At 39.6% G+C, this 10,548-nt stretch overlaps 1 protein-coding gene across 1 annotated transcript; it reads left to right on the forward strand.

The window, feature by feature from the left end:
- The first annotated feature begins 412 nt into the window (after positions 1-412).
- On the forward strand, positions 413-6,236 carry scd (stearoyl-CoA desaturase (delta-9-desaturase)). The gene is made up of 6 exons (XM_051066288.1): positions 413-566; positions 826-1,084; positions 2,224-2,354; positions 2,498-2,706; positions 3,135-3,364; positions 3,803-6,236. The coding sequence occupies exons 2-6, from the start codon at positions 850-852 to the stop codon at positions 4,000-4,002; spliced, it is 1,005 nt and encodes a 334-aa protein (XP_050922245.1). The 5' UTR covers positions 413-566; positions 826-849; the 3' UTR covers positions 4,003-6,236.
- The last annotated feature ends 4,312 nt before the right edge of the window (positions 6,237-10,548 follow it).

Genomic DNA, 10,548 nt, shown 5'->3' on the forward strand with positions numbered 1-10,548 from the left:
CGTGGTTGCCAATATCTTATTTCCTGATGATATATAATGTTCCTGATCTAATTCCCAAGAATTTCTTTGTATGTGGGTGAGGATGACGTGCCAGAGCAAGCATCCCTGTATTTTCCCTGTATTTGTGGGCGGGCGGGGGGGTCCTCTGCAAGCGCAGTAAGTAACTAACTTGTTTCATCGTTAAATTTAACACCCTTTCGCTCCTGCTCGTGTCGCTGCGGATTCGTTTTTAATCCACGCGTGAATGGAAATATGAGTGCTGTTAATTCAATGCATGTCTAGACAGCAGCAGCTGCTCTCCCGGGGAGGTAAATATACATCTGGCTGGAGAATGAATAAAAGGTGAACAGCAGATAAACCAGGAGCCAATCAGAGGCCGAGCTCAAGGCGAGATCTGGGCGCTGATTGGTCACTGGCACCTCTAGTTCCAGCTCCCATTGATGCGTTCGCTGCAGAGCTGACTATCACTCTCCCTTTCTAGGTTACTGTAGTTTTGGGTTAAACGGACCAGCTTCGTCTCCGTTTGACAACCGGACCATTCTTTCTATTCGTCCACCTTGTCTTTGGTGAGTTATTTATCTGCCGTTTATTATTTTTTTCCCACAGGTGAAATATCAGTGTTATGCAACGCGGCGAGTGTCGTATCTCAGCTAGAAGTCAGCATCATCGGTTACATTACCATAAAGCGTCAAAGAGCTAGCTTACCGGGCTAGCTGAAAAAATAATGCTCGTATTCATCGTGTGAGTGAGGGATGTTTTTATTTCGTAGTTCGTCATCAAACAAAAACACCGAGGTGACCGATTTCTCTCATGTTTATCGCTCAGAGCATCACCCAAACCGCAGCCACGATGACGGAGGCGGAGGCGTTAGAAAAGAAGCAGCACAAGTCCAGCAACGGGAATGTTCCTCCAGAGGCCACCACCAGAGAAGACGCGTTTGATCACACATACAAAGAAAAAGAGGGCCCCAAACCTCCCAGGATCATCGTATGGAAAAATGTCATATTGATGACTTTGTTGCATATAGGAGCCGTTTACGGCGTGTTCCTCATCCCTTCAGCATCTCCTTTGACCTTGCTTTGGTGTAAGTAAAAAAAAAGAAAGAAAATATACCTGTTAGAATATTTCTGTACAGGCTGTGTAATGATTGTGGCATTTTCTTTTTAGTTAAATTCATGTTTTTGCTTTTTTTGTTTTTTTCAAATCACAGCTGTTATATCAGCAGCCCAGCCCACTCTCTCACCACCACTGCTGTGTGCATGCAAAAACGTGGTTACATAGGTCTGTGCATAATCCTCCCAGTACCCTGCCTGTAGGGGGAATATAGATGAGGCATACAGTACATCACCAGGGATTTAATGTCACAACATGCCTCTCAAAGCTGCCAACTGTGTGGTGCACACTTGTCAGGAAAATCCTTAACAAAAGAGAGCCACCATTAAGTAACAAAATAGTAGGGCCTGAACGATTTGTCCCTTAATCAATCAGCTGATCAGCAGAATCTGCAGCTATTTTGGTAATGATTAATCATTGGAGTTAATTAGGAATCTAAAATGGCAAATCTTTTCCAACACCTCCTGGCTGTACCAGTGTACGTATTCCTATCTTTTATATAATTGAATAATACTGAATATTTTGGGGTTTTGGACTGTTGAAAAAAGAGATTTGAAGGTCTCATTTTGGGATCCTGGAAATCAATAGATTAATCAAGAAAATCACAGGCAAATTAATCCATAGTGAAAATGATTATTGGTTGCAACCTGACAATAGATTTAGTTGATTACATGAAATGAATGCCACTTAATTACAAAAAACTTTATGTCAGAATTAGGATGTAGATTTTATATCGATCAAAACCAAAGAAGTTGGACTTCTGGATAGATTGGCATACATGCAATCATCAAATGGTTTAAGTCCATCCAGTCACCATCTGATATGATGTAATTACATTACCCAATGTGTGTCACAGTTCGGTTTACTGTGCCTTGTTTTGTTCATGCTTGTTTGACTTATAGCATGTACAGACCAGTTCAGTCAAAGGCAGATTTTAAACATTTAAACAACACATTTAAACAACACAGAAATATTGTGCTTGGGTGATACATTAATTGCAGTAAAAGTGCACAGAAAATATCTGGTGCAGTGTGCAGTATTAGTGCAATTAAGTGTCTAGGATGAGTAGTATGTGGTCAAACTAATCTGTTGATGCATTTCTCCCCACAGCTGTACTTTGTTTTTTGATAAGTGCTTTAGGAGTTACTGCAGGAGCTCATCGCCTGTGGAGTCACAGATCCTACAAGGCGTCGTTACCACTAAGGATCTTTCTTGGTGTTGCTAACTCCATGGCATTTCAGGTACACTAAAAATCACACATGGCACGGACCTGCAGGCACACAAGTGCACACTTAAAGCAGTGATAATAGCTGTTTTCATAACCGTGTAAATACCATGTTGCGACTACAGCATATGTAATCTCTGTCTTAACTTCAACCTGCAGAATGATATCTTTGAATGGGCTCGAGACCACAGGGTTCACCACAAATATTCAGAGACGGACGCCGACCCTCACAACGCTGTCCGCGGCTTCTTCTTTGCTCACATCGGCTGGCTGCTGGTGCGCAAACACCCTGATGTCATTGAGAAGGGATGCAAGCTGGAGCTCAGCGACCTGCTGGCAGACAAAGTAGTAATGTTCCAAAGGAAGTAAGTAGCTTCAGTCAATGATTGACTTATGCACATCGTCTAAATGCTAAAATAAACAGCCTGAAAGTGTTAAATCATTAAAAAAGATGCACTTTACTCCTTTGTCAGGAAGCATAAACTCTGATAATAAATTACATAGAAAGGGCAGGAAGAAAAAATAAACTTCACTTACGACAATTTACTGATGCTGAATAGTGTCTGCAGTGCAGGTTGTATTAGTCATTCTGGTTTAACAAGATGACAGTTACTAATGTGTCATTCATGCACATTGAGATTGACTAAAGGTAGGTTTCAATGAAAACTGTGTCATGTGAAGGGAGTGAGCAATCCCATGTATGTAGATTTTTGTGTTTAATGTTTATCTTGTGCTGAGTAAATAATAAGTTCCATTCTTCCCGTCCTCCACCCACTCTTGTCTCCTTGGCAGGTATTACAAAGCCGTCGGTGCTTCTCATGTGCTTCTTCATCCCCATGATCGTGCCTTGGTACCTGTGGGGGGAGTCTCTGTGGGTGGCGTACTTCATCCCGGCCCTATTGAGGTACACCTTGGTGCTGAACGCCACCTGGCTGGTCAACAGCGCGGCTCACATGTGGGGAAACAGGCCCTATGACAAGAACATCAACCCCAGGGAGAACAAGTTTGTCACGTTCAGCGCTATAGGTATGGAGGATGAACACAGGCATGTTCTCACTGTAACCAAAGAAAACAAAGAGAGAGAGTGTAAATAGTAACTTAGAGACACAACGTAAGGACAATTTGTGACTTTACTGTAGCGCCACCCATACATGGAACTCCCATTACATTTTGCTGGATTTGTACACGTTGCCAGCACTTTGCTTTACAGTTGGTTCAAGAGTTGTCAAATTGTTGATTGTGTATGGTAGTGGGCGTCACATTATCCTGCAGTTACAAATTCAGCCACTGCACCAAAATCGCCTCGCAGCCCAGCACCTGCTTATGAAGCCAACAGTGTTTAAACCTGCTGTAGGTCTCTGCTGTAGTAATGTCCCTTAATGTCTAGCAAACAGCTGCGTGGGGTGTGAATCGTTTCCTGTTCTTAGTATGAACTGCTCATGTCTGCTTCCTGTTCCTTTACAGGTGAGGGATTTCACAACTACCACCACACGTTCCCCTATGACTATGCAACCAGCGAGTTTGGCTGCAAGTTGAACCTTACCACTTGTTTCATCGACTTCATGTGCTTCTTGGGCCTGGCCAAGGACCGCAAGAGAGTGTCCCGCGAGTTAGTAATGGCTCGAATACAGCGCACGGGAGACGGAAGCCACCGGAGTGGCTAAAGATCATCGAGTTGTGGTCAGCTTCAAGGTGAACCAGGCGAAAAAGAGGAAGCTTCACAGTCTTTGACAGCTATACATTTCTCATCTTCTGAGGATAAAAGTCAGCTTCATGAGGGCCTTGACCACATTTTGCTTGTTTTTGTGGTTTTTTGTAGCTGTAAGTAAACAAATTGTTTAAGATGGATTAAAAAAAAAAAAACACATTTTTGCTAAGCTCTTGGCCTCGGTTTCTATTGTTCAGTCAGACCAAGGTCTTGCAAAGATGTTTTAGATTTGAAGTAGATACATTTTAAAAGTCAACTTCATTCTCCGCTGTTTTTGCCACTTTGGTGTGCATTTCTCCATGCAAGATCAGTCATGTAGCTGACCATTTTTATGTAAGTATTACTCAATTATTAATCAAAAATAGACAAGATGTGGAGCACTGAAATATGGAGTGATGATGTTTTAACTGATAAGGTATGAAACTAATTGGGATTGTTGCCTTTATTGCAGTTTACAGCAAGTTTTTACAGCTCTGATATAAATTAAGTTTTTGAGCGCTCTGAGATCTACAACAAAAAAGTTTGAATCACATTTGTTTTGTTTAAAAAATGTTGCTGGCTTTAATGAAATATGGCACATGATGGAAAAGTGAGGGAACCCAGACCATCTTCTTATAACTTGACTATATATGACTTGACAACCAGCGCGGCAGAACTGTGTGGAAAGTGGGTCATGCACTTTGGTTGTCTTCTGCTGAAAAGAGAAAGCACTTAGACTAATACTGTATTCAGTCTGTAATTGGATGGAGCTTTTTCATGACAATATAAGGGACACATTTATCATTAAACCAAAACTGCCATTCAATTATAACAGTAAATGATAAATGTTATTTCACCTCAGAACCATGCGATGTTTAATTGACTTTTTTTGTGTTTTTGCTGAATATATCACAGTGCCAAGAGCGTGCCAATTTCTCACCATCTCCGTGGTCCACTAGAGCACACTTAAAAGTCGATATCGCTTCTTTGCTCAACATCATCGTGGAAGTTTTCTAATATTGTGGCATCAGTGGCTTTTGCTTCCTCTTATCCAAACATGTCCCTCTTTTTGTCCTGAAACACCTGCAGCAGCGGGAGAGATGATCTCACTGGTCGATGTAGCAGCCAGTCACATGACAGTTCTGGTGTTACAAAACAACCTGACACCCATGCATGATGCTATACTGTAGTAAGTGTTGTAGTGAGGTTTTTTTTTTTTCTTCTTCTTCTTCTTCTTCTTCTTGTCAGTGACTCTTATGGCAGAACTGCGTTTATTTTTGTAACGTACCGTGGAGCTGCATCGCTTTTGGATCATCAGAACTGTTGCTGTGGTGATTTCTGAGACGATGGGGGGGGTGGGTCTGGCTTCCCTTTGATGTCCTACAAAGCTGATTGTTGTTGCAAAATTTCAGGTGCATCGATGTTTATGTTCATCTTTAATTCTGGTGTGCGGAATGCTTACATTATCTTATTTATGTATTTATTTTTTCTTATTGACTTAAAAAAAATATATTGCTCTAATCTGAAGTTTCTGCATTCCAAGATTTGGCAGACCGTCTCATAAAAATACATCAAATTGAAGCACCTTAATTTTTTTTTTTCCCCAAGAGTCAGGATACAACCTAATGCCTTATGACTTGCATCCATTCCTGATCTTCTTCGTTTCCTGTCAGTTAAGACAAAAAATTAAAAAAAAGTACCACAAGTACCACAAAACAGGTCCATGTTTACAGGCTGAAGCACCAGGTTTTTGTTTTTATACCACACAGGCATTTAATTTAGGCAAATGGTTGCATGACAGCATCAATACGATAAATGCAAATGAAAGGATAGAGGTTCATTTTCAAAGAATCTGATACAAACTTCAATGCCTGGTGCGGGCGTTTAATTGCGAGATTTAACTTGCAAAACATGGTCCCTGATGGATGTGCCAACCAGTTTTGAATCTGTGACAGCGTCGCAGTATGAGAACTCTCCCAGACAAAGGTGCTTGTCATGAGGAATGTTAGAGCACCGTCAGAGCCCTCCAACCAAACCCAGACAGTAAATATCACAAGCCATGCAAACATCTCCCGCTGTCCAGAGCGCCGAAATCAACATTTTCCTAATGACAGGGAGGATCAAAAGGTTAGTCGGTCTGAATGATTATGTCAAATCTCAACTGTATTCTATTCTGAAATAAAATTCACAATATTTTCAATACACTCGTAATTCAGTTGAGTTGTTGCTCTTCTTTTTTCTCTTTGTATTTACTATGTATGCTTTGATAAATATCTCTACTCCACATAATCTTTGAATTCCTGACTGGGCTTTTTTTTTTTTTTTTTTTTTTTGTTAACCAGATGGCTATGTTTACATTTTTAGTAATACCACGAGAAGCCTTGGATTACACACAGCCTTTTGACTCTTCATGCTTTTCAGCGTGTTTTAATTGGATTCTGGCACAAATTTTAAACACATTTCTACCATCTGGACCTTGTAATTGAAATGGGTCTGTTAATGTTTGCTGTTGTGGCTCAGTTTTGACACAAGTGAAACAGATGATCCAGCTTCAGCTGCTGCTAACTAACAACAGCAGCTAAACCACCTGCAAACACAAAGCATACAGTCTTGATTACCAATCAGTCATTCTTCAGTATATATATATATATATATATATATATATATTGGAATATTGGAATATATATACATTGGAATGTGCTAGCAGCATTTTTATGTTGTAGCTGTGAAAATGTTGCTCATTTTAATAACAGCCTAATCTTACTTTCTCGATTGATCAATAATCATCGTCTTAAACATGTAAGAGCATGAGAATGAGAATGCCCAACCCATTCAGTGTAATATTATGTAAGACTAGAACAGCAGAAAATAATAAAGCTAGGAATTTTACATCAGGGAAACTGGAGTAGTTTTACACTGTAGACACAGTTGCTAACCCCTCTAAAGTAAATGACCTGAATACTTCTATCACCATGTCTATACTACTACTTGTGCGAGTATGTGAAGATGGCAATCTGCAATTTTCTGGTAAAAATCCAACAAATTGTCTGGGGATTTTCTGTTCCCTGGCGAGACTTTGCCTTCTGTGGTAAAGAACTGAACACATCCAGTTCGTTGCTGACATAAGTGTGTGAGTCAGATATATCCCTTCTATTTAATACTGCAGTTATTAGCTCTTGCCTGCAGATGAGTAAAGCTCTCTCACATGGTTTACACAGGCCAGAGAGGAATGTGGGACCAGTGTGTTGACCAGATACTGGTTTATATTCCATTTTGACTTTTTTCAGGTTGAGCAGTAGATGGTTTGTGGAAGTTGTGAATGCTTTTGTTGAGCAAACAATCAGTTAATTAATCAGTTAGATGATAGTTTAAGCCATTTATCAAGTAAAAATGTCAATATTCCAGGTTCTTTTCTGCAATTTTCACCATTTATTTGCATTTAAATGCAAGACTAAACGATTAATTCAAACTTAACAGTCAGTGGTGGAAGAAGTACTCAGATACTTTACTTAAGTAAACTTAGTAATACCACAGTGTAAAAATACTCTGTTACAAGTAAAAGCCTTGTACTTAAAATGCTCCTTAATTTAAAGTGTATCTCGAGGATGTTCTTCAAGTATCAAAGTAAAGTACACCAGTATACAGAATGTTCTTTCAGAATATTCTGCTCTACGGTTGATTATGCTAATGTGTGTATGTAACTAATCAGTACAGCAGTTAGATGATATAATGGAGGAAAAGAACAATATTCCCCTTAATAACAGAAGCAGGCAGTAGCAGACATACTCATGTCTTCCACCTAACAAGTGCTTGAAAATTATACACAAGTCTACACAAGTACTGTACTTGAGTTAATCTACTTCCCTCCATCAGAGTAAAGTAGCAATACTACACTACACTGTAGAAATACTCTTTAACATATTGTGCTTGAAGTACAAAAGTATAAGCATCAAAACATACTTCAAGTACCAGAGGTAATCATGGGTCATCATGCAGAATGACCCATTTTAAAATGTTGTATTAGTGGATTACAATTATTGGTGCACATTAAAGCATCACTTTAATGTTACTACTATTACTCTGTATGCTGTTGGCTAGCTTTATCTGTAACAATATTCAAGAGTATATTTGTTAATCACATTTTGTACTAATACTGTGAATTTGCAAACTAACTATAGCTGTCAGATAAGTGTAGTGGAGTAAAAAGTACAATATTTGTCTCTGAAATGAGGTGGTGTAGAAGTAGAAAGCAGTGTAATGTGGAAGTAATCGAGTAAACTGCAAGTACTTGAGTAAATGGCGCCACCACTGGTCACAGATGAGAGGATTTTTGGCAGGATCATAACTTAATAAACTACAGTACATGGCTCACTGTTCTCCACTGGTATGTTAGAGTTACAGTCAGCAACTGAATTAAATACTGAGCCAATCCAGTGTCCTATAAATGGAGAGTACAGCATGACTCAGGACGCTACTGTGGTGTGATGTGTGGTGAGGTTGCATTACATGACTGTCACCCCAGCATGACATGACCGGAGGTTACTGCAGTTCAAAATCCCCCAAAAACCTTCACGCCACGCAGCTCACAGCGTCTGACTCCAACCGGCCAATCAGCGGCGAGGTCCCGACTTCTGATCCGCCTGAGCCAATGGGGGAAGGGCGGGTAAACCACCTGTGCCAGCTTGCAAAATTTACTGACGTTTATTTCACAGCCTCGGGATGTGACAGTGAATGAAACCAGTGAGTTATGGTACGCCCCTACAATCTTTAATGGGAACGTTGGTGCATTCACGTGCTTTTGGTAAAAATAGGAAACTGGAGCATCGGTTTAAGTAGCTCACCTACGGTTGAAGGTGTAGAGAACGCTGGGAGAAGTAGTTGTGTATGGTAGTTGTATACCACCACTGAAAAGATAAAGCAAATGTATGACAAGTACATTTTACAAAGAGAGCCATCTACTGTTGGAAATGGAAACTGCGAATATCAAAGGAACAAAACCAATGTCAACATAACAGTACAGAAGCAAAGTCTACCTGCAGTAAAAGTACCCACTGCCCCCTTTCAAAGTGCTATAACATAATGTTTTATTGCATTATGTGTCGTGTATGCTTCATTTTAATGTAGCTACTCATCCCATGTTACACATATCAATACACCTTTATACTACCTGCATTAACAGCATAAAATACAGTTAGTAATGATGAGTGAATGAGAAATAAAACCAAGAGTCGTCCTTCTTTATAATACTATACATACAAACTGTTAATAACATTATAAACTGTTAATGTTAGTTACAACTTCCTGAATGGTGTCTTAATTAGATTATGGTACCAAAAAGTGAAAAATTAATGTCATGAACACACACACAGCTCAAACCCTTTGAAGAGGAGTTTTATTTGAAAAAGATACCGAAATGAGTAAAGTAAGCAACATGGGATTGTATAAATATCTGTGCAACCAAAATGAGCACACTGAGGCACTTTACTGCCTTCTGCTGCCATGATACGCCAAACTATCCAGCTTTATGTCCAGCTACAAAACCTCAGAATATTATGTTATGTTGTTTTGACAGTTCATTTAGGATGTTTCATTCATTTGTATGATCTAATCTAAAACAAGGATGATTTTAAAAAAAAAAAAAAAAAAGAAAGAAAGAAAAGTCATTGAGAGTTACAAAAGTATAAGATGTAGCCTGGGTAGTAAGATGGGTAAGAGCATCTTTAACATAGGGAGCAGTGCGGACGTTAATTCATTTTCACGAAAATGAAAGTTTTTGTTTTGTTTACGAGCTGCCATGTGAACTCTGCAGTCAGTGGAGTTAACACGGGAAACATGCACACTGAAGCAAGTCTGTGGATGAAAAGGGAAAAAAAAGTCATTTACATTCAGTCATTCAAACAAGCTATCAGGGAGTAACAGTGCTTTTAGGGCTTAGTTAACACAAAATGAGAGAGGAAAACAACTTGACAATCACTGTATGACTTCCTCCTGCAGTGCTTTGGCCCAAAAACCCCCCTCATGGCACAATGAACTAGACACAATCTGTTACAGCAGGTGAAGAAAACAATCAGGACTTATCTTACAGTGTCTTTTTAAATGCTTTTGATGCTTGTTGTGCAATGCTTGTTAAAAATAACATGAGTGTTAGTCTGTTGCTTCCTCATACAAGTACACTGACAGATGGATACTAAGTGCAACCCAAATTTTTATTTACGCGATCCTCGCCCCTATCTCAGATGTAGGAGCTGCTAGTCCAAGATATTTTGTTTCTGCAGTTGGAGCACTGCATAGCCTCAATTGTAAATTTGACTACCGCTGAAGTGAGAGGAGAAATCTGCACTGGTGTAGAGTGTAATGTGGAGCATGAAAACGCACCTATTTGTACAAACACTGCTTGATTTAAACTTTGCACCGCTTGCTTCGTATATTACATCAACTGCTGAATTTACACAGAATCACAACTTTCAGTATACATTCATCTTATTGTAAAATACCACAGCAACATTGACAAATCTCTACAAAA

Source organism: Lates calcarifer, linkage group LG23 (genome assembly GCF_001640805.2).
Source record: "Lates calcarifer isolate ASB-BC8 linkage group LG23, TLL_Latcal_v3, whole genome shotgun sequence".
Classification (NCBI taxonomy): domain Eukaryota; kingdom Metazoa; phylum Chordata; class Actinopteri; family Centropomidae; genus Lates; species Lates calcarifer.

Excerpts from the sequence above, each read along its gene's own strand:
- scd (XM_051066288.1), top strand. The coding sequence starts at position 850 with ATGACGGAGGCGGAGGCGTTAGAAAAGAAGCAGCACAAGTCCAGCAAC. Across the intron at positions 1,085-2,223 it reads TCCTTTGACCTTGCTTTGGT|CTGTACTTTGTTTTTTGATA; the intron begins GTAAGTAAAAAA and ends TTCTCCCCACAG. Across the intron at positions 3,365-3,802 it reads TGTCACGTTCAGCGCTATAG|GTGAGGGATTTCACAACTAC; the intron begins GTATGGAGGATG and ends GTTCCTTTACAG.